This window comes from Scyliorhinus canicula, chromosome 17 (assembly GCF_902713615.1).
Source record: "Scyliorhinus canicula chromosome 17, sScyCan1.1, whole genome shotgun sequence".
Lineage (NCBI taxonomy): Eukaryota > Metazoa > Chordata > Chondrichthyes > Carcharhiniformes > Scyliorhinidae > Scyliorhinus > Scyliorhinus canicula.
This window is the reverse complement of record NC_052162.1, coordinates 84,139,822-84,164,730: the sequence shown is the minus strand read 5'-3', so window position 1 is coordinate 84,164,730 and position 24,909 is coordinate 84,139,822. Positions and strand designations below refer to the sequence as shown.

The following is a 24,909-nucleotide window of genomic DNA, read 5'->3' as shown; positions in this document are numbered from 1 at the left end:
GGTGGAGTAGGATGGGGAAAGGGTTAATGAGAGTTTATATTGTTTATTGCAGGGTGGAGTCGGATTGGGAAAGGGTTAATGGGTGTTTATATTGTTTAGTTCAGGGTGGAGTTGGGTGGGGAAAGAGTTAATGAGAATTTGTGTTGTTTATTTCAGGGTGAAGTTGGATGGGGAAGGGTTAATGAGAGTTTATATTGTTTTGTTCAGGGTGGAGTTGGGTGGGGAAAGATTTAATGAGAATTTGTGTTGTTTATTTCAGGGTGGAGTTCGATAGGGTAAGGGGTAATGATGGTTTATACTGTTTAGTTGAGGGTGGAGATGGATGGGGAAAGGGTTAATGAGAGTTTGTATTGTTTAGTTTACGGTGGAGTTGGATCGGGAAAGGGTTAATGATAGTTTGTATTGTTTAGTTCAGTGTGGAGTTGGATGTGGAAAGGGTCAATGAGTTTGTATTGTTTATTTCCGTGTGGAGTTGGATAGGGAAAGGGTTAATGAGAGTTTGTATTGTTTAGTTCAGGGTAAAGTTGGGTGGGGAAAGGGTTAATGAGAGTTTGTATTGTTTATTTCAGTTTGGAGTTGGATAGGGAAAGGGTTAATGAGAGTTTATATTGTTTATTTCAGGGTGGAGTTGGATCGGGAAAGGGTTAATGAGAGTTTGTATTGTTTAGTTCAGGGTGGGAATGTGTGGGGAAAGGGTTAATGAGAGTTTATATTGTTTATTTCAGGGTGGAGTTGGGTGGGGAAAGGGTTAATGTGACTTTATAGTGTTTATTTCAGGGTGGAGTTGGATGGGGAAAGGGTGACTGATCTTGAGTTCTTTGTGACGTCAGCGGATGTGGCGTGTTCACGTTGCCAGCGGAAGCGCGGTCGGTGTTTGTTTGGGTCCCTGCTGATCAGCTGGAGTTGTGTCCGGGCTTTGAAGATGTCCAGTCTGGAAAGTATCCTTTACCCGGGAGGCAGGGCCGTCCCGACACGGCCTAGGCCTTCCTCTGCGAGTGGGGGTGCGCGGAGAGTCGTGCGCCGTGGCTCGGGTGCTGTTCTTCCGCTACCAGTCCTCTACGGAGGGTGCGGAAATTCGCTTCGGCAGGGAAGCCCCTTGCGGGGAGGGGCTGGAATGAGAGTATCCCCTCGGGGCGGGGAAGGGGAAGTGCTGGAGCTTCCAACCGGGGTAGGGAAATTGAGGGGCTAGCGAAGCCCCTCGGGATGGAGAATGGCAGGTGTTAGAGCAGCACCTCGGGGTGTGGAATGGGAGGTGCTGGAGCCTCCCCTCGAGGTGGGGAAGGGGAGGTGCTAGAGCAGCCTCTGTGGGTCGGGATGGGGAGGTGCTGGAGCAGCCTCTTGGGGTAGGGAAGGGGAGGTGCCGGAGCAGCCCCTTGGAGTGGGGAAGGGGAGGTGCCGGAGCAGCCCCTTGGAGTGGGGAAGGGGAGGTGCCGGAGCAGCCTATCGGAGTGGGGAAGGGGAGGTGCCGGAGCAGCCCCTTGGAATGGGGAAGGGGAGATGCTGGAGCAGCCCCTGGGTGTGGGGAAGGGGAGGTGCCGGAGCAGCCCCTGGGAGTGGGGAAGGGGAGGTGCCGGAGCAGCCCCTGGGAGTGGGGAAGGGGAGGTGCCGGAGCAGCCCCTTGGAGTGGGGAAGGGGAGGTGCCGGAGCAGCCTATCGGAGTGGGGAAGGGGAGGTGCCGGAGCAGACCCTCGGGAAGGGGAGATGCTGGAGCAGCCCCTGGGTGTGGGAAGGGGAGGTGCCGGAGCAGCCCCTGGGAGTGGGGAAGGGGAGGTGCCGGAGCAGCCCCTGGGAGTGGGGAAGGGGAGGTGCCGGAGCAGCCCCTCTGAGTGGGGAAGGGGAGGTGCCGGAGCAGCCCCTCGGAGTGGGGAAGGGGAGGTGCCGGAGCAGCCCCTCGGAGTGGGTAAGGGGATTTGCCGGAGCAGCCCCACGGAGTGGGGAGGGGGAGCAGCCGGAGTAGCCCCTCGGAGTGGGGAGGGGGAGGTGCTGGAGCAGCCCCTCGGAGTGGGGAAGGGGAGGTGCCGGAGTGGCCCCTTGGGGTGGGGCAGAGGAGCTGCCCCTTGGAGTATTGGAGAGAGGTACAGGTTAGCGCCTCTAGGCATGGCATGCATGATTACAGTGTGCTGTTGGACGGGACAGCTTAGCTCTTTATTATTATTGTTGAGGTGTGGGGCGGAGCAGCACCCGGTGTTTGGGGCTACCCGGGAGTAAGCAATTCCACTTAGGCTAGGTGTTTACCTGAGTCTGGCAGGAGTTGGACTGTTGCTGAGTTAATCGAGAATCATTCACAACTTTACGTCAAACATCTCACCCTGTGACAGAAGCCAAGCGTGACTGTGGTGTTCAGTTCTATTTTTAGTGAGGGGCACTATTTTTGTACTATATTTGTATACCACCTCTCTGCTCTGGTACCTATTATGTTCAAACACTTCTCGCATTTTGTGATGTTGTGACCCCCCTCTCGTTTCCCATTCGTAACATTGATCCACAGGGAAAGACTGAGAATTCTATGTATGAAACCTCCCAAAAATTGGAATGGAATTTTGTGAAAAATTATGTTTGGATCTGTTAATGTGCTGACCCAGTCTGTTACAGAATATATCTGTAAACCACCAATCATTGTTCTGAAGGCCTTCTCCACTTATGTTTTACTGTGCGATTCCATGTAGATCTGTATAACAAAGTTCTGTGCTGTAAAATGTGCACTCAACCTCGAGTCATCTGTGGCATGCTCTATTTAACAGGAATAATTATTTGTTTAGTTTACCTGCTGATTTACAGGAATAAAGACAATTATTATGGCAAGCTAAGAAAAACTGCCTCTGCAGACCCGCAGCCATCAAGCCAAGAAAAAACAGGCAGATACTCTTAATTTAATCTGCCATAGACCATTGTAAAGCCAACCAACATAACTTGAATATTGCCAATGTCATTTCAGTGATTGTGATGTTTTTCAACTAAGCCCATTTATATTTCTCAGAAATCTGCAAGAAATAGCCTAAAATAATATAATTAAAAAATATATATATTTTAGATCTTCATGCACCAAGTTGTTCCCACTTAAATTCGACACTCATTGGGATCAGAATTAGTTCCACTTCCTTTCTAGAGCTGGTAGTTTTTAAAACCTCTGTGGTCTTATCTCACACTTCCCCGAATTGTATATGGACAGTGAGTGCTTCTTGCCGCTGTGCGTACCTTGCTTGCTTGCCCCTGATGACGTATCTCTGATGTTTTCATGACATCTCGCATGACATCCTGCTACTTGTAGCTTTATAAAGTTTAAGAACATCTGCAGTGGGCAGAGTATCGCCATCTTGAAAATGTGCATCATTAAACCATGTGCATTGTGGGAAAATAATGGCCTTTTTGCCCCATGTGCCAAAAAAAGGCTACCTGGTATTCAGCTTATTGAATACCATTAAAAAGGCCAGATACCATTAAATTGATCACCTACAATTTGTCAAATTATGTTTGCAAAACCATACTTTTTTTGTTCGTTTATGGCATCTGGGTGTTGCTGGCGAGGACAGTCTCTATTGCCCATCTTTAATCGCCCCTGCGAATATACAGATCAGATTTCAAATGTTTCATGTCTGAGTACTTCAAGACAAAATAGTGTGCCTAGTGTTGCAGGAAAAAGTTAGTGTTTTGGAATGTTAAATAACCGCATGTTTAAGTCTGCACTGTTGTTGGATGTGACTTGCAGATTGTTATTTGAGCGGCACGTTGGGAAATTTGCTTGGTCTGTCTCAAATGGATGTTAACTATAGTCTTGGAACTTGTTCTCAAACCTGCCATAACTGTATCACGATCGTTGATGATACTTTTGTTTGGAATGGTGTTGTATTTTATATTTTCCCCGCGTCTTGACTGTGATAGAGAAATTCAAACAGCATTCATTAGGTAAGCAAAACTGAACTTTATTTCCGAATTTGAACTGACTGCTAGCAGTAAATGGCTGATACTTGGAGTCGGAAAGCAGTCAATTACAAACTGCTGATTCCGTCCCAAGTCTGCGATATTACAGGAAAAGAAGGCGATTCTTATACATTATAGGATCAAGATAACATGAATACAGCTTGGTCAGGAATTTGATTGAAAGTAAAACATAAGTAATAATCGTTACAATGGCGTCACCTTGCTGACCTTTAGGGGACTTGAGTTTCATATCATTATCCTGTCTTTGTTTTAAGAAAGGGAAGAAGTTGTTTACATACAGGAAGAGACAGTTGTTCAGCTTGTTATGTATTGAGACTACATTTAGGCTCATGATGAAAACACCTTGTCTTAGAATTTTAGAGTCACTCGGTTCTTAGGTCAAGTTGACCTCGGCTGTGTATATCTGTGTATTTTGAATCTGTGTCTTAGGTTAAATTCAATTGTACCAAGAAGACTTGACTAGTTTTCCCATCATGCCATTATTTGCTTCACACAATACCACAATGGGACTACTTTGTGCCTGCAATTGACCCGCAAACCTCTAACGTTTGTTGGTGCCTGGGAGTGATATTTAGCAATACTTTGGGAATCATGTGACTTGTTGTGCCTTGCCCATGCTCCTCCCTCGTGGTGTCTGATGTCATCTGAAGGCTTCAGTAAGATTATTTCCTGGTCAGACACTTTCCATGATTTTCCTATTGAGGAAGGATTCTGAGTTGTTTTGCATTCCTGCCATATTTTTATTCCCCGACCAAACACCAAAAGGTGGTTTAGCTGACTAATGAAAAGGTAGAAAATCACAAGGGGATGATGTAGTTAAGTTGCCTGCAAAAACAACTTATATTTATCTAGCACCATTAATGTAATGAAGCATGCAAAGCTTCACGAGCATTATAAAAGAGTGTGTGTAAAACAGTGTAACCCAGCCCACATAAGGAGGTATTCAGATGACCAAAAGCTTGGTCAAAGAGGTTTTAAGGAGTGTTTTAAAAGGAGGATGGCGAGTTAGACAGGTATGGAGGGTGGGGGGGTCGAGGGGAACTTGACCATGGTTGATGTGTTGATTCAAAATCTATTGATTCCAACCAGGAAAATGTATACGTTAATGGTTAAAAACCTGATTAGGTCATTTGCCTCCTGGCGTTGGGATACCACGTCACTACTCTCTCTATACCCATTCAGAAATAAATAGGTGTAAATTAAAGCCTCTGCCCCCAAGCCCAACCCACCTCTCAAATAAATCTGCTTCTACCTGGGCACAAGGAGGAAAGGACTCGTCAGATAGTACAACAAAAGGAAAAAGCTATGTCGGAAAAGTTTTGAAAAGCTCAAGTTAAAGCTGTCCCTATCCTACAATAGAACATGTGCATGACGTTCTCAGGATATTGTTAAACGTGGAAATATCTAAATATTCAAGTTTTATTAGATACTGTGCTTACAATTTGTAAAAATGGGTATGCCGAATGTAACGTTTTCGGCCTGGTTTCTCCTCATGTATGTTTTTACCGCACCAGCCAGTCTGATCTGGCAAGAGAGTACCCTGAGTTATCAGGGTGAACTAATGAAACCCAGACTGAGGAGGGTCATGTTGCATTTGTATTAGACACTAGTTCGGCCTCATCTGGATCACTGTATCCAGTTATGGGCACCATACATGAAGGGTGAGGAGGGAGTGCAGAGGAGACTCACAGAAATGATTCCAGGGACAAAGAACTATAGAACAGTACAGCACAGAACAGGCCCTTAGGCCCTCGATGTTGTGCCGAGCAATGATCACCCTACTCAAACCCACGTATCCACCCTATAGCCGTAACCCAACAACCCCCCCCCCCCCCCCCCCCCCCCCTCCCCAACCTTACTTTTAAGGACACTACGGGCAATTTAGCATGGCCAATCCACCTAACACGCACATCTTTGGACTGTGGGAGGAAACCGGAGCACCCGGAGGAAACCCACGCACACACGGGGAGGACGTGCAGACTCCGCACAGACAGTGACCCAGCCGGGAACCGAACCTGGGACCCTGGAGCTGTGAAGCATTTATGCTAACCACCTATAGCTAACTATAGCTATGAGGATAGATCACAGAGGTCGGGGCTGTTTTCCTTGAAGAAAAGAAAACTGAGAGGAGACTTGGTAGAGGTATTCAAAATCAGGAAGGGGGGGGGGGGGGGGTTGGCAGTGTCAGGAATGAGAGACCTCTCACTCAAGAGCACCAGGACCTAGAGTGCACAGATTCAAAATAATGGTGGTTGGAGTCTGGGACAAACTTCCTGAGAGGGTGGTGGAGGCAGGTTCGATCAAGGCATTCAAAGGGGCATCTGAAAAGAATGCAATTCTGAAAAGAAAGAATGTGCAAAGTTACAGGGATAAGGCAGAGGAGTGAGCTGAGGTAGAATGCTCATTGTGGCTGAAACATTGCAGCTCAAATATCTGGAAAATAGTCGACATACTGTTACTACTTTTCTAAAAAGGAACAACTAAAAGTTATTAAGCAATTTAGTACGTTTAAGTTCATTTATTACATCAATATATACGGTAAGAAATAGTCTGATTAAAAGTTTCAATATCTGTTCAGTCTGGGTGAAGTTAATTTTCTATTTCAAACAGGTGCCTTGAGGATTATCGTATCAGATCAGTCATGATCCAGAGTAGACTAGATGGGCCGAATGGCCTACTGCTCCTATGTCTTATGGTATCATGGTTTATAATAATATGGAATACTAATTTTCAAAATGACACTCTAACTGGTTTCTTAGCTGATCTTGAAACACTTGCCTACCCAGTAAATATTAAATCGGGATGGAGTTTTTGTCCCGTGATACTATTCTTCAGCCATTGCATGCTGTATTCAGATAGCAGTGGCTATTTTCGATGATGCATCCTTAACATATATCTTTCCAGAACACCTGTTCAACCTTAAGTTTGCTGCAAAGGATCTTACCAGAAGTTCCAAAAAATGCGACAAAGAAGAAAAAACAGAAAAAGCCAAAATCAAAAAGGTAATTAATTATCCATGATTTTATATTGTCAGCCTATGGAAATAACAATTGTGTTCTATTTTATGACAACAATAAGCCTCTTCTGAATAGCATTCTAAGTTCCATAAGTCTGCAGGTAGACCGGAGCTTTTACAGGACTGAGTGCGATCTGGCAGCACAGTGGTTAGCACTGTGGTAGCACTGCTACCTCACAGCGCCAAGGACCTGGGTTCAATTCCTGCTTTGGTTGACTGTCCGGTGTGGAGTCTGGACATACTCCCCATGTCTACGTGGGTTTCTTTCCACAGTCCCAGGATTAGGTGGATTGACCATGCTAAATTGCTCCTTGGTGTTCCGGGATGTGCAGGTTAAGTGGAATTACGGGGTTGCAGAGATCAGGCAGGAGCCTAGGTAGGGTTGCTCTTTGAGGCTCGGTGCGGGTTCAATGGGCTGAATGGCCTACTGCAGTGTAGGGATGCTGTTACGTAGCCTATGAAGATTTGTTTTGTGCTCACCAGCAAAAAATTCATTGGATTGTAAAATGTTAACATTTCATCGTTCAAGAAGAATCAAATATATTTTTATTTAACGTAACTGTGTTGATAGCGATGAGTCATGGTTAATTGAAGAGCCATAATATGTTTGCCAATGCCTTTCTCACAAAAATTAACGAATGCGTCAAAGTGATCCACGCCAATATTTTTCTCATTTTCTCTCAGAAGATGATTAATGAAGGTAATAGACGTTCCTTCCCAATTCAAATAATAAAATTTTGTAGGTGTAGCATTGCAAAGTAACCAGGTCCGCAGATAGCATATCTGCCACCCAAATTTGCCTTGATTTTGTTTGCAGTTGAAGTGATACTGTAAGAGTGTCTATAATAATGACTTTTATGCTGTAGTCTAATGTTTTCTTGTAATTCATCTGATAGTTTCATGTAACTGATCTTAAGTGAACGTTTATTCTTCCATTAGACTTTGGGAATACAACAGACTGGTACCAATTCCAAATAGCAATGACAGTAATAGCTTCAGTTCAATCCTTGGACAGTGCTACATTAACAGATATTTTGTGTATGAAGTTATACTTTAATTTATAGAGAGCAATAGATTGCTTACAGGTTCTTTTTGTGTCCCAAGCAAAGACGAGAAACTACAGAATTTGTGATGACTGTAACTCCCTATTGTTAGAATGCCCAAAATATGGCATTCTGTATGGGACAGAACTTTGGATGTAAGTTGTATCATGCCTTTGTTTTTTGAGTAGGTTGTAAGAGGTGCAAGGAAAGGACGAGAAATATAGGCAGTTGCCAGAGTTTCATGGGGAACCTTTGATTGGATCCGGGTTATAGACATGCTGCTTTAAAGTTGCCTTACAAATGCAAGTTGTTGTAAAACTACATGAGGCAGCTGTGCAATAAAACCCCACTAACATGCACACCAGTTAATGCCTGTTTAGTTAACTTTGTTTCTTTCCTAATCACACCAAGATGGGCAGTCGCGTCATTGAGTAATAAACATTAAACCTTCTAACTGTTAAACCAAGTTGTACATTGGAGAGAATAAATTCATTTTATACTTAAAAGCAAAAGCTACCCTCAATGACTGAAAAAATGTTTCAAAAGAGAAAGAAGAAACAAAACACATTTTTGGTAGAGGATTATTAAGCGCGCAACTGTAAGCAGCATAGTAAATTCTTTTAGCTGGAACAGATTGAAAAGCAGCTGAGAAAAACTTTTAAACTTATTTTGTCACAGCAATCTGCAATTTCTGGTTGACAATTTTTATAGGCTGAATTATTTTTTTATTCGTTCCAAGGCAAACTGCAGATGGAAGTGTTATTTACTAAAATCATTAACTTGTCAATATTAATATATTTTCAATGTCTGTGCAAATTAAACCCAATTAGATTTGGTAATGTATTTTTGTGGGTAATTTATATTGTTTGGGGATTATTTGAGATACTGTTCCTGTGTTGCAACTGATGAATCTATGATGAGCAGAAGTGTGGAAGTCGAGGAATATGTTGTTTTCCAATCTGAATTGAGAGCAGCAAGTATAATTGAAAATAAGTCCATTTGTGTGATAAATGTTGCACCCGTAAGTTGTTTTTTGTGGATGGAAGCATATATAGATGTGAGATTTGTAATATATAGGTTTGTTCTACTTTTAATTACTTTTAAAACTGGAATTGCAGTTCTAACCATTCATTGGGTGATATTTCATATGGGGAATGATGAAAAGCAATTTGCATCAGAGAGGCAGTGATTACTGCACTAAAAACAAAAACTGGCTTGGGAAGATTCAAAGCGGAGTCTCCGTGGTTATTATGAAAGAAGTATACTGGCTATATTTAACCTCAGCATTATTTTTTTAAAAACTTATCAGAGTGCCCAATTATTTTTTTTCCCAATTAAGGGGCAATTTAGTGTGGCAAATCCACCTACCCTGCACTTCGTTTTGGAGGGGGGTGGCGGGGAAGGGTGATACCCACGCAGTCACTGGGAGACTGCGCAGCATTGAAAGTGACCCGGGGCCGGGATCAAACCCGGGTCCTCGTTGCTGTGAGGCAGCAGCGCTAGCAACTGTGCCACCGTGCTGCCCCACCCCAGTATTAATTTTAACAATAAAGCTTGACTTGCTGTATATATTAAAATGTCTGCTTTTTTATATTTTATATGATTGCTTATAGGCAATTCAGAAAGGTAATACGGAAGTAGCACGAATACATGCAGAAAATGCAATCCGGCAAAAGAACCAGTCCATTAACTTTCTGCGAATGAGTGCTAGAGTGGATGCCGTGGCAGCACGTGTTCAGAGTGCAGTTACAATGGGCAAGGTAATGGACCTTCCTGATCAACTTCCAAGTTAGCACATGTGAGCCAGTAGAAAAATATTTCAAACTATCAGAAATGTCAGATTGAACTTGGGTGTATGCCTTCCATTTTTGAACATCAGGTAGGACCAGTACCTGCATTTAACGGCTTTGAGAAAGTGGTCTTGCATCAGTGTTTTTTACAATTAATCTGCCTATGCTATTGGCTTCCTTCTAAATTGTGTGCACCTTTTACCTGTTCCCTCTGGTTTTGATCACTTTGGTCAGGTTTTACGAGCCATGTCGCAGCTCTAATCGTAACTACAGATTACTTCTGCTGGTACATGGGTTTGACCTCCCCCTTGTCCAGCACTTCTGCACCATTCTCCAGATAAATAGGACTGCCTGTGGTTCCACTCTGACCGGTTAAAGCGTGACCAGAGCATCTCCCGCAGTAGCTTCTCTTACTCACCCTTCATGCTACATCTAGAGTCCGATATGGTTCTGTCTTGCACTTTTCCATTTTCTCATTTACATGTTGCCTTTTTGACAATGTCACTCTCAAACATGGGGCCAGATACATGTATATTCTGGAAACGTCCATGACTGGGCCATGTGTCATTCTAAACCAAACATTTCACAAAATTTCCATTCGAAACATCACCCTATCCACCCCATTATAAGCCTCTTCCTCCACCTCTAACAATGTCTGCCAGAGCCCCTCGCCATGCCTTTGTCACTTCCAGACTGGACTATTACAATGTTCTCCAGGTGAATCTTCCATCCTACGCTCTACGGAAACCAGCTCATCTGAAACTATTTTGCTGGTGTCCTTTTCCTTATCAAGTCCCGTACACCCATCATTTGTGTTCTTGCTGACCTCCATTAATTCTTGTTCTTTTATTGCCTCAAATTTAAAATGCTCATCGCTGTGTTTTAATCCCTTCATGGTCTTTCACATCTTTATTCCAGTAACTGCCTCCAGCTCTACAACCTTCCTTAAGTTATTTGTTCTTATTCTTTGACGCAACCTCTCTCACTTAATTCCATCTTTGAGAGCAATATCTTTGATGTTCTGGAACTCTCTACCTACAAAACTCTGTCTTTGCACTTTTAAGACTCCATCACTGCATTTTCACTCGCTATATTGACTTACCGTTCGGCAATACCTCGATTTGTAAAATTCCCATCCACGTGTTCAAATCCCTCTGATGCTTTGCCCCTTTCTATCTCTAACCTCCTCCAGCCCCAAAATCGCTCAGCGGCCCAAATTCTTTTGCTCCCCATTGGCATTGTGCCTTCAGCTGCCTAGTCCCTAAGATCTAAATTGCGCCTTTCTCCACATCGTCCCCTCTGTCTTTCTTTAAATTGATACAAAGCTTGGTCAAAAAGATATATTCTTGGTGACCAGTCTTAATTTGATCCAGAGCCAGCAAGGGACATTATGTCTGATAGTGCTCCTTCTTTGAAATGCCTAGTGCTTTTATTATGTTAAAGGCACTTTGAATGTGGAAATTGTTGTTTAAAACTCACTTTGAGAGTAAGATATTTGTTCATCTTTGCTAATATGCCCTCTTAAAGATCAGATTCTATTTTTCTATTGGTCCTCAATGCAACACATTAGGAACTTTACTTCCATCAAAGGTACTGTGCAAATGCATGTGTCTTGCAACTCATTTAATTTCAGGGCAGCAACAGCAGGTGATGTACGTTGGTTTATTTCCGTATGGAGTTCAGAATTTGTCCCAGTGTGCGAGATACCCTAAAGATTTTGTCAAGAGTCCCAACAGTTCAAAGTATGTTGTGGAGTGGTTCTTGTCATCACTGTTTGCCAGTTGAAGCCTGCTTCCCCCTTATGATTGCTCCAACCACAATGGACATCAACTGTGCAAGTCAAACCATCTTGCTGTGGTCTGCCACACAACAAATTACTGCAAAAACCATTCAAACAGATATCTGATGTAAGCAAAATAGAAGCCCACAAATCTTCAGTAAAATGAAGATTATCAGTAGCCACATATTCTTTCACTCCCTTATATGACAGAACTGCAGATTTGGCATCAGTGGTGCTCGTATATAGAGTTGCAGCATCTCCAATAACTAATTTCCACTCGCAATGCAAGTTTGTTTAACCCGTAACTATATGACACAAGCTAATCCCTTGCATTGTGTGTGTTGATATAAAGGATGCTACTGTATTAATGGAGCTGTTGAGTCGCCGTTTTACTGTGCAGATTGATTATGGCTGTGAGCTATTTTCTGTGGAGCCAAACTGTCACTTTTTGTTTTAGGTAACCAAATCAATGGCAGGAGTTGTCAAATCCATGGACATGACCTTGAAAAGCATGAATCTGGAAAAGGTACCATTTGTCCAAGATGAAATGAGTTCTAATCCTTGTCTTTTGTCTTTTTCGGTCATTGTAACTGCATGTCTCGAAGAATGTCAACTTTCAGTTATCAAGTTAGCATGCTTTTGGAACCATTAGGAAAGTTGCAATGCAGAAAGAGGCCATTCAGCCCATCATGTCTGCACCAGCCAAAAACAGAAGGAACTAGCTGCTCATTTTAATCCTATTTTCCAGCACCTGGAACAAACTTCCACAATGTTACAATCACTGAGACTGTAGAAATATTTTCTCTTAAGTCAATCAGATCCTCGTTGATGGGAGCTCATCAATCCCAGAACAGTGGGATTGTCTCATAAGACACTAGTTAGACCACACCTGGAACACAATTGAGCAGTTTTGATCCCCTTATCTAAGGAAAAACCTGCTGGAGGCAGTCCAGAGAAGGTTCATTGTGTTGATCCCGGGTGGAGGGATTTTCTTATGAGGAGAGGCCGAGTAGGTTGGGGCTCCTCATTGGAGTTTAGAAGAATAAGAGGTGACCTTATTGAGACATGTAGGATTCTCAGGGGGCATGACAGGGTAGATAAGAGGGTGTTTTCTTATGTGGGAAAGTCCAGAACCAGAGGATGTAATCGCAGAGAAAGGGGTCACCCATTTAAGACGGATGAGGAGGAATTTCTTCTCTCAGAGGGTAGTGAATCTGTGGAATTCTTTACTGCAGAGCGCTGCAAAGTCTGGATCATTTAAGTATGTTCCTTACTTAACGACCCAGTTGCTACAGATTTTTAATCATTAAGGGAATCGTGGGTTATGGGGATTAGGTGGGAAAGTGGAGTTGAGGATTGTCATATCAGATCAGCCATGATCTCATTGAATTGCGGAGCAGACTTGATTGGCCGAATGGCCTACTTCTACTCCTTGGTCCTATCACGTTCTGTCAAAACAAAATCTGTGTTGCAGAGACATGGCATTTGTTCACGTATTCCACACCATACCTCAGAAAGAATGACGTTCCTAATGCAAGGGAAAAGAGTAGCCTGGGGTGCTGCTGATTTAATTTGCCTGCCAACTGGAACAATGTATTACTGTAGATGTTCAAATTTGCTAAAGTAGAATTGGAAGGAGGACACCCTCAATATAATCCAGCCATTAATAAGACATTTCAGCCAGCCAAAATTACATTAGCTCGGAGTTCTAGGTCTATTACGATTGAACCTTTGAAAATGGTTTCATTCCTTTTTCTGAAACATCTGCTGATATCTGGTCTTTAAACTTCTCAAATAAATGACACAGGAATAGATTTTTAAAAATTGTGTAGGAAGCAGGCTCTAAGAATTCTAAGAGTTTAAAAAGTCAAGCCCCCCCCCCCCCCCCCAAGACACCTCACTTTCCAGGGGGTACAAATTAAAATGTTATTCATATTTCCTCCTTGACGATAATGGGGCCATTGTCAATGTTATTGAATGGTCGGAAAGAATTTGTGTACCAAAAGGGGCGAGATGCTAAATAGGCCACCTTGTATTGCAAATTCCTTGTGTGGAGATATCATGGGGAAAGTTTTTTTAAAATGTCAAATTAAGGTGGTAAGCAGTCCCAATGAATCTGCTTAATGTAGAAGCTACAATAATAGGAAAGTAAGTGAGAGTTTTAAGAATAGATGAGAGCAGGGATAGGGATATTGTGACATTGCAATTCCATTGTAATCCAAAGGAGCATGGAAGCTGGCTAGATGCTCGAATAGCAGTTCATGAATCTGACGTTGGGCAGTCTGTTCAGTCATTTTGACCCCCAGTGCAGATTTGCATGCTAGTGTATTTAATTTTCAACAAAAGTTAAATGAATTAATCGACTGTGATTGGGAATATGGTGAGTGTACTTGAATCCAGTACAGGAGGCAGAAAAGGATATTTATTATAAAAGACTGACTTTACCTCGAAACAGTACGAGAAGGAAAGGACCTTCCAGCTCCATCTTCCCAAAACCTTTATGGAATGTAAGGATAATTAATCCTGCTGAATTAGTCCAACTGAATAAGAGTGTCTTAAAAGGAGAGGGAGACTGCTAAGATATAATATTGTATCCTACCTTTTGTTTTTATTTGTCATGGGGATGTGAGCATTGCTGGCTGGGCCAGCATTTATTGCCTATCCATGATTGCTCTTGAACTGAGTGGCTTGCTAGGCTATTTCAGAGGGGATTTAAAAGTTGACCGCATTGCTTTGAATTCAGAATCGCACGTAGACCAGACCAGACAAGGATGGCAGATTTCCTTCCCTAAAGGACATTAGTGAACCAGGTGGGTTTTTAACGACAATCCACAATGGTTTCATGGTCACTTTTAGACTTTTAAAATTCAAATTTCAACATCTGATGTCAGTGGGATTCAAGCCTGGGTCCCCAGAATATTACCCTGGGCCTCTAGATTACTAGCCCAGTGGTGATACCACTGGCCTCTAGATTACTAGCCCAGTGATGATGCCACTGTACCGTTGCCTCCCTTATTTTTAAAATGCATTTGGTTTTTGCTATATCCTGGCAGAGCACAACTTCGGCTCTCCCAACGCTCGTTATGGAAACCAGTTAGTTAGAAATAGCACATCTAAACATAGTGAAACTTGCACTCCTGACCTACAGCTTTTATCCTATTTATATTCAGATTAAAATAAAAAGAGAAAATACTGGAACTGCACAGCTGGCCTGACTTGTAAGGACACAAAAGGTTATCCCTTTCTCTATCCACAGATGCTTCCAGATTTGCTGAGGGTTTCCAGCACTTTCTCTTTCAGATTTGCAGTATCTGTGCCATTTTGCTTTCGTATTCTGATTAGTCTACTTAGCATCCAGTAACAAATCAGAGGGGAAAGGTGTCATTACCATCACTGCGGATGTAAACTAGCAAGGAAAGAGGCAGCAGAATTTTTTTGACGCAACCAACAAATTATAAAATGTACAAAGGGACAGGACTAAGGCAGAGATCTAATACCGTTCAAAAGTGCCAATAAAGGTGCAATTTTAAGAACAAAAATGTCTACTGCCAATCATATTTTGCAAGTCGTTTTTGCCCCAACTTTGTGCTTCATTGAGTCATGTAGAGGTAGTATCCTTACAGTAATGTCCTACCGATGAGAATATTCACTTTGAATCAGTATAAGCCTCTTGAAAGAAGTCGCTGAACAAAAAATAGTAATCTATTTAATTCTGTCAATCTGTGTAGTCGCGATAAATGGGTATACAGAGATCTTTTCTCCAACAATTTGTACATCTACCTTCCTGAGTGCTTTTGAATTGCATCATTGGCTGTCCAGACAATTGTAATGCAATGTTCTAAGCCTTCTTGTTCTTACAGATTTCTGCTCTAATGGATAAGTTTGAGCATCAATTTGAAACATTAGATGTACAGACCCAGCAGATGGAGGACACTATGAGCAGCACAACAACTCTAACTACGCCACAGGTAAGGGCCAGGCATGATTGGCATTTTACTGATGGGAGTTGGCGACGCAAATACATTATGATGCAAATAATGACTGCTTTCCTTTTATAAATTTATTGGTGCTACAGGAATAAACTATGGAAACGATTCTCATTTCACACTACAAAAATAGTGGAGGAAGTAGTCTTTATCCTAGTTATGTTTTGTTATTCCAGATTGCAAATTAGAACAAAAAGTTCTTGTGAGCGATGTATAACGCACCACGGTGCCACAGTAGTTAGCACTGCTGCCTCACGGGTTCAATTCCGGCCTTGGGTGACTGTGTGGAGTTTTCACTTTCTCTCCATGCCTGCATGGATTTCCTCCGGGTGCTCCGGTTTCTTTCTCTCCATGCCTGCATGGATTTCCTCCGGGTGCTCCGGTTTCTTCCCACAGTCCAAAGATATGCAGGTTAGGTGGATTGTCTTGATAAATTGTCCCTTGGTGTCTAAAGATGTGCAGGTTAGGTGGGGTTACAGGACAGGAAGTGGGTGGTGGAACTACATAGGATGCTCTTTCAGAGGGTCAGTGCAGACTCAATGGGCCGAATGGCCGCCTTCTGCACTGTAGGAATTATGTTCTGTTTGAACAAAGAACAAAGAAAATTACAGCACAGGAACAGGCCCTTCGGCCCTCCCAGCCTGCGCCGATCCAGATCCTTTATCTAAACCTGTCCCCTATTTTCCAAGATCTACTTCCCTCTGTTCCCCGCCCGTTCATATATCTGTCTAGATGCTATCGTGCCCGTTTCTACCACCTCCGCTGGTAAAGCGTTCCAGGCACCCACCACCCTCTGCGTAAAAAAACTTTCCACGCACATCTCCCTTAAACTTTCTCCCTCTCGCCTTGAAATCGTGACCCCTTGTAATTGACACCCCCATCTTGGAAAAAGCTTGTTGCTATCCACCCTGTCCATACCTCTCATAATTTTGTAGACCTCAATCAGGTCCCCCCTCGACCTCTGTCTTTCCAATGAAAACAATCCTAATCTACTCAACCTTTCTTCATAGCTAGCACCCTCCATATCAGGCAACATCCTGGTGAACCTCCTCTGCACCCTCTCTAAAGCATCCACATCCTTCTGGTAATGTGGCGACCAGAACTGCACGCAGTATTCCAAATGTGGCCTAACCAAAGATGTGAGAAATTCATCCCATTCTGTTTGGAAATTTACTCTGCTGCTGAAAATATGGGTGCAGCCAGATGGCCGCATGAATGTACCATTTGGGTAGTAATGGCCACATAGGAGCTGTGGTGTTGTCCATGTTCCTCCAATATTCTTCTGTGTCTTTTAAATCTGCAGATATCACCAGTGGTCATGCTGTTTTTCACTTGATAATTAAGACAGTATTGGCAGGTGGTGCAGTGGTTAGCACTGTTGCCTCACGGCACCGAGGACTCGGGTTCGATTCCGGCCCTGGGTCACACTCCATGTGGAGATTGTACCTGCTCCCCGTCTCTGCGTGGAAAAAAATGAATTGTGTACTTTACATTTTTTTTTTAAAAGACAGTATTGGCAAAATGGAGACTATCTTGGTGGTGAAAGCTTTCACAAGTTTGAGAAATGTGCCATTTGTGCTTTCTGGTGGAAGGTTATTCCATCGAGCTTGCTGTCTTTATAGATTGTGACTGAAATGAATGCAAGGCCCTGTATTCTAAAATGTACAGTGCAGGCTCTTATGACTTGCTCCTCTATTGGGCTGTAAAAATTTGCTCTACTGGATTGTAGGAGCATAAGCATCTCAAAAACTGATAAAATAAATAAAAACAAACTTAATGATTGGGGAAAGTTTTGGCATAATGCCATGTGCATAATTGAAGAGAAATAATTTGAACACAATGTTTGTGATAAGGTGGACGGCAGAAAGATTATATGACAGGAAGATGAAAGGTAACAGGGAATGGCAGTGGGACAAGTAAAGGAACAGAATATGGGTCCAGAGTTCTAAATGGCACCAACATACTCATTAACCTCCAAACCACTATGCAAATTATGGGTTTTGCGGAGATATAATTGTTTTGCACATTGAATTCAATCAATAATCTCACAAGGAGACTCGCCATATTTCTTGCTATACTCTTAGATGACTGTCATTCGTGTCATCAGCCCGTCTCTCACCATTGTGGATTCAAACATCACTCCAGCAACTTAATATACCCGGTGTAGGCTGGCACTTCAGACAATGCATAAATTGAGTACTAGCAGCTTGCTTAAGTAGACTCCTTGACTAGCTAAAGTATAAACATTGTTACGCTGTTTGTCAGATCTGTGGAATTGGGTGCCTTGTTTTTATAGCAACCTTTTAAAAAGTAATTTGTGCAGTATTTTATGTATTCTTTGCGATATAATTAGTGTATATATATATATATATATCTCTGCATGCAGGTTTTTTAAGCCGAGTATATTCAGCTTGTATATTTCACTTTTCTTCCAGAATCAAGTGGATTCACTGTTGCATGAAATGGCTGATGAAGCTGGGTTAGTATGGATTTTCGTAAGAGTTTTTGATGAGGCCGAGCTCTGACTCAAGGACTGCCTTTCCCACAAAGTGACTGACTGACTTATATTTTGGATCAATGTTCTGGTTATATCCGATCTCTCTCTCTCTCTGTGCAAAATAATTATGGATGAGTTCGGCCATTTGACCATCTCTAATGAGCCATCCTAATGTTTCCCCCTCTATCGACATTTTAAAGTAGACTCCTGGATTTCTACTTCTACTGCACTTCCTGTAACCCAGTTCCGTAGACTGATTGCATATTTGTGGAGAACATTTTCTTTATCATCCCTAAATTTATCTTTTAATAATTTGAACCTGTATCTCTTTGGTCTATTCTCATGACTAGTATGTGTTCCAGATGCACCACCTGCACTACTTAACTGAATTCTATATCATTATAAAAGTGTTCCCAACACCATTCATGGGATGAAAACCTTACGTTTCTTCAGTCCTTCCTCAAGTTGACATCCAAGGTCACGTCAGACTGGCAGCTCTTCTCTGCACTTCCTCCAGCATCTGCAAGTCTCAGTATCTCATGGTGGCAAGAACTGGCATCAGTGCTCAAGGTGCTATCTGACCAGAGCGCAGCACAGCTCAATAGAGAGGAACATTGGTGTTTTTGTGCACAATTTAATTTTGCCAATGTGCAGTACAATGTTTTGCAGGACATCCTTTTAAAGCCTTAACAAGAGTATTTTTTTTTAAATCTAGAAGAGGAAAGTTTTGATGTTTTAAAATTCATTTGTGGTCGTCACTGGCCGGGCCAACATTTATTGCCCATCCACATTTGCTCTTGAGAAGGTGGCAGTGAGCTTCCTCCTTGAACCGCTGCAGTCTCTGAGGTGTAGGTATACCCACAGTGCTGTTAGCGAAGGACTTCCAGGGTTTTGAACCAGCGACAGTGAAGGAATGGCAAAATATTTCCCAAGTCGTGGTGGTGTGTGACTTGGAGGGGAACCTCTAGATGGTGGTGCTCACAGGTATTTGCTGCCCTTTCCTTCTAGATGGTAGTCGTCATGGGTTTGGAAGGTGCAGTCTAAGGAACTTTTCACTTGTATTGTTTTATTGTAACAGGGGTATGGATCCATTTAATTAGAATTGGTACATTAGAATCATTCTCACTGAATTATGGAATCCAAGCTTGGTCTTAAATAACCTATTTTATTTAAAACTGAAAATTCAAGTACAGATACTTGAAAATGTTTCTGGTCCCATTTGCAAAATAATTTGTGGGTATCGTTCCTACGCAATGTGCGGGAATATACTCCCCTCTCTGCATGCACCTGGAAGTGAAGAAAATGTGTGTGAAGGCAGTTAATTTGTGTCCTGCTATCACCCAATGGAAATAGATTTTGTATTTTTGATCTGTTGCACTTTCTCCTGATTCTGGAGCAACCGTTGTGAAATTGCTCCGAGTTCCCCCCATTGCTTCTTGATCCACTTCTACCAAGTTTTCCGTTTCGGTATAAAATTCCTGAAACCCTAGTGCTGTTTAACGGTTACATTTTTCTGATGAATATGCTACCTGACCTGTGTGGCGCGGAAAGGCTGCAGGTCTACTTCGGGCAGTTTTTGTTTTTGTCTATTGGAGTAGCACCGCAAGATCAGTGAAAAATGGCAATTTCCTATTTCTGATTAATACACTAGATAATCTGATGGGCCAGGGGAATCAATCACTGCTAGCTGCGCTGACATGCAGTAATAAACTATAGAAACGCTCGCAGTGTTTTGCATTTTCTCATCCAGTAGCAGCTTTGGTGAAATTCTGGCAGATTTATTGTTGCAGCCTCATAAGACGGCTTGAAGTTGCTAACTGAAGTTTATTTAAAAACATGAGTTTGGGGTACAATTGTCTTCCTAATTTCTGTTTTAAAGTTCTGCATTCATATAGAAACTTCAAATATATTTCAAGTGTTAACGTTTGGACAGGCTGCTATTAAATTAATCTTTGGCGCTGTGGGTGGGTTGGGGGGAGGGGGGGGGGAGGGGGGGGGGGGGGGAGGAGGCAAAATAATGCCAGGGAATTAAAACTGTTTGACCTTTTAGTTATACACTTGCACTTTCCAATTGACTAAACAGCTGATTATAAAATGGCCGAGATGTTTTGCCCCTGCATGACCTGATTGTGCTCAGCATGTGGCATAGCCACCGTGCCACTAAGCCTAGCATCAAAAATGTTGCCGTTCAATTTAGCTTTAAAAGAGCGCCATCTCCTGTATTAGTGACCACATGACGAGCCCTGTAACTTGTAAGCTCAGGCAAAGCATTTGCCTTGCAAGCAGCTGCATACATGTGATGTTAAAAAGAAATCTAGTACAGCAAAACCTAGAATGTAGATGGGTGCTAGTACAGCCTGATGCGAGGCATGTTTTTCAAAATTTTCAGAATAGTTAAAGTGATAAATTTAAATTCTTGTTTGCCTTAAATGCCGTGGTGTTCTCTCTCAGCTTGGTTAACAGAAACCTGCCTGGAGATGCTCCAGTCATGAACCCCTGTCTGATAACTATACTGTGTTCTGAAATATTGATCATTGCCAATGTGATTCTAAAGTTCCGAACTAGATACTTTTAAAGGAAATGTCTAAATGTAAAGCCACTCTCCCAATAAAGATGCTGAGCAAAGTCTAATATCTGATCTGATATCTTCTTCCTCCCCCCCCCCCCCAGCCTTGATTTGAATCTGCAGCTTCCTGAAGGCCAAATGGGGTCAGTTGGTTCCAGTGTGGCATCAGCAGAACAGGTAAAATCCTAAAGTATTTTTTTAAATTGCCATTTGTGTAAAGATTGCAGCAATAAAACGATTGTTGTATATTTACCCAGACATTTGATTGATTTATAGAAGGTGTTCTTTTTAGAAGGATTTTGTGGACAACAGCACTTCACGGTCATTTTAACTAGACCACATATTGGTCTCTATTTTACATTGGTGCTGAAAATGCCTCAGACTGACAACATTTCTGCTGGAAAACAACTAATGCAATCAACTGCAAGTTGATCTTTGTCCCTGGAGCTCAGATTCAGTGCAACCCTGAATTATCAGTTGAAAATCTTTATTTTCTGCCTGAGCTGCACGTGAAACAAGATTCAGGCAGGTTCTGCTCACTTGCCTCACAATAAGGCCCACAATTTCTCTCATTCCAGCAATGACCAGCTGGCCTGCAAAAGCTACAGCAGTAGTTTCTGGAGGAAATGGAAGCAAAATGTACTGCTGCACACAAAAAAAGGTCTGAGGCTGTGGTTAAAGCCCAGTGTTGGTGCATCGGAGGTTGAAATGAAACCTGCAGATAGCTTGTGTTTCACGGCTCCATGTCAGTGTTTCTCACTCTTCAGTTCTGTGTTTCGTAAATTGGTGAAGGTTCGGCAGACTTGTGAGCAAAGTTGGAGCTCATGGAATACAAAGGACATTGGTAACAATGATACGAAATTGGCTGAGTGTCAGGAAATTAACAGTAGTGGTGAACGGTTATTCTTTTGATTGGAGGAGTGGAACTCCCAGAGGTCGGTGCGGAGACCCTAGTTCTTCCTGATGTATATGAATGACCTAGAATTTGGTACACAATGTGCAGTTTCAAAATTTACAGATAAACTTGGAACTATTGTGAACCATGAGGACTTTGACAGGACATTGATAGAATGGGTAGACAAATGGCAGAGAAAATTTACTTAGAGAGTTGTGAAGTAATTCATTTTGGTAGGGGGGTATATGAGCGGAGGGGTCTGGGTATAGAGCTGCATAAATCATTTGAAGGTGAAAAGTTGAGAGCGGGGATAATAAAACATATGGTATTTTGAGCTTTATCAATCGGGGCATAGAGTACAAAAGCAAGGAAATAGTTAACCCTGTATAAAGCACTGGTTTGGTCTAGACACCATACTTTAGGAAGGATTTGAATGTATTAGAGAGGATTCAGAAAAGATTAATCAGAATGGTCTTGGGGTGAGGAGCCTGGGTTGGTAGATGGCTTGAAGAAGCTGGGAGTTGTTCCTTTGATGAGACAGTTGAGAGGAGATTTGATGGAGGTATTCAAATCATGACGGTTCTGGACAGAACCGATGTGGCTGTTCCCATTGGTGGGAGGATTGAGAACGCTGACTTTCGAGTACTGTGGATTACCAGAAGCCAGTTATGGAGCTTTTCCATCTACAGTGTGAACACCTGTGGCCATGCTGCAGTGTATAGATAACATTGTCTTGCGGATGACTACATCATCCACATCCTCAACTGTTAACCTTGTGGCTCAGACACCATCACCATATCCAATAATATGCAGCCATCCATGATAAACAGAAAATGCTGGAATTAGTCAGGTCTGGCAGCATCTACGAAGAGCGAAACAGATAACATTTCAGATCAAAGAGCTTATTCTTCAAAACTAGAGTTCTGAAGTTCTATTTTTTGCCTGTAGAAATCAAACCGTATTTTATAAGGTTACTACTGCTTCACCTAGTAGTTGGTTTTGCTTTCAAGAGCCACTAGGTGGTGTATTAGAGTGGGGAATAGTGGAATACTCATTTTAACACGGTAATCAATTGAGTTTGATGGAGAAATTGTCATTGCACACCATTGGCAGTACATTGAGCTTCTGTGGGAATCAAAGTAGCATAAGACAATAGCACAAATCTCATTTTGTTTTTAAAAAATGTAGTTAATCTAGGAAAAATGCAGGTTATTTTAAAAATATTCATTCAGGATATGGTGCCACTGACAAGGTTGGCACTCATTGCACATCGCTGTTTGCCCTGTGAAGGTTCCTGCAGCAAATCGGTGTTTGTTAAGGTTGTGATATAAATGAATGGCCGTCTCCAATGGCAGCTGCGAGCCACCACATTAGACAGGAATTGAGTCAAATTAGACAGCGTAAATGTTGGGAGGGTGTTTCGACTCATAGGAGAGTTTAGGACCAGAGGGCACAGTTGCAAAATGAGGGGATACTTATTTAGACCGGTTTGGGGATGGTGAATCTTTGGAATTCTTTACCCCAGGAAGCTGTGGCGGGTAAGTCCTTGGACATTTTCAAGGCTGAGATCGATAGGTTTTTAATCAGTCGGGTTAGCAACGATTACGAAGAGAAGGTGGGAAAGTGGACTTGAGTCTTTGATCAGCCACGATATTAAGTGGCGTAGTGGGTTCACAGGGCTGAATGGCCTGCGCCTGTTCCGATTTCTTATGGTTTTGTGAGACGCCGACAGGCCTGCCTGAGTGAAGATGATATTTCCTTCCTTCGGGTTGGATGCTTATGATGATCTGGGCACTTCCTCAAATAGCCGGGGGAAGATTTGAAGTAGCACTCTCTGGATTATATTAGTTCAGACCTCTGGATTATTGGGGCCGAACGACACCTGTACTACCCTGATCTACAACGCTTTAAAAAGTTAAATGTGTCTGAGATTAAATTTTTATTTTTTATGCGATTAACTACTGAATGAATCCAATTCTGTTATTTTACGTAGGATGAACTTTCCCAAAGGCTTTCACGTCTCCGAGATCAAGTGTAAAGATGAAGAAAACCGTTCGCCGCCTTATTCTAGGAATAATTTCCTGCTTTTTTAAAAACATATATATATATATAAAAATCCATATCGGGGAGTGGGGGGGGGGAGAAACTGTAGCATTGAATTGTATACTTCGATTTTCTTCTAGTGTAGTCACTGATACACTGTCACCAACAGTGTTGGTGTTGAGAATAAACCTAAATATGGTTGGTTAATACATTGTCATTCACATAGTTTCCTTCACTGTCATTTTACACAGCACATTTCCCAGTATAAACTGGGGTTCCAAATTTCTTTTTGGGGGGAAAAGAATTCGGGTGCACTTTTCTACCTGGGAAAAGTCATCCATAATCTGTGTATGTTGTGGCAGTTTTCTCTCCCTAAAATGTACTATAATTTTGCTATTTAAAAAAAATTGTGCCCTAAATATTCTGATCTCATCATGAGCAAAACCGAAGTTTCAATTGAAAGATGATTGAAGATATTTTTTTGTATTCTGATGTGTTTCACCTTAATTTCACCGAAAGGTCTTGTTTTTAAACCTATGGACAGCTGTTTCCATAGTTGCTGGAATGTTCTCTAACTATTGTACAATTTAATCTATTTAAGGAGTCTGAACAAAACTCTTCATTTCTTTTGTAAAATGTAACTTAAATGGGGAAAGGGTATAAATGAGCACTATTGTATTAAATCTCCTGATAATCGCACTGACTGCGTGGCTGTGTCTGTTTGGGATTTTCATGTCGGTTTGAATTTTCTTTTTAAACCGTGGTTTTCTTCCGTTGGACCCTGACCCCCACAATTAAAGGTTCTCTGAGTCAAAATGTGTGCGTTACTGTGAACTGAAACTGTTCCAGCCAATTCCAAATCCTGCTCTGACAGCAGCCATTCTCTTAAATTGCAGGGGCTAATTTTCTCAACCTGAGGGGCAGTGACCTGCTTCATTTAACCCTCCCCCCAAAAAACTTAAGAGAAATAGTATGAACTTGGCAATTTTTTTAAAAAAGCCACACAAATGAAAGTTTGGGTTAACTTTATCCCAACCTGCCATTTTCTTGTTGCTTGCTGCAAAGCTAATTTATATGATTGCCCTGTGATTTTGATGACAGAAGCTGAACCTGAATTTGTATTGCTTTTGTGGGAGAGTGGTGTGTGGACTAGAGATTTTGCCCTTGCTGCACCATTTCCTCTTTAACCTGGAGGATGTCACTGCATGCAATTTCTTTCTTTTTATTTGCTTCTCTCTGCAAAGATTTTCTGGCGCTGGATCCAGTTCTATTGTTTCCATCTCCAATAACCATCCTTCACACATTTTGTGTGCACTGGCAGGCCATAGGTTGGTGGGAGGCATCATTCCAACCT

At 42.3% G+C, this 24,909-nt stretch overlaps 1 protein-coding gene across 1 annotated transcript; it reads left to right on the top strand.

The window, feature by feature from the left end:
- Positions 1-852: 852 nt before the first annotated feature.
- Positions 853-24,254, top strand: chmp1b (chromatin modifying protein 1B). Its single transcript, XM_038775005.1, has 8 exons — positions 853-938; positions 6,844-6,941; positions 9,612-9,758; positions 12,026-12,094; positions 15,429-15,536; positions 17,990-18,033; positions 20,722-20,794; positions 23,506-24,254. The coding sequence occupies exons 1-8, from the start codon at positions 923-925 to the stop codon at positions 23,548-23,550; spliced, it is 600 nt and encodes a 199-aa protein (XP_038630933.1). The 5' UTR covers positions 853-922; the 3' UTR covers positions 23,551-24,254.
- Positions 24,255-24,909: the final 655 nt, after the last annotated feature.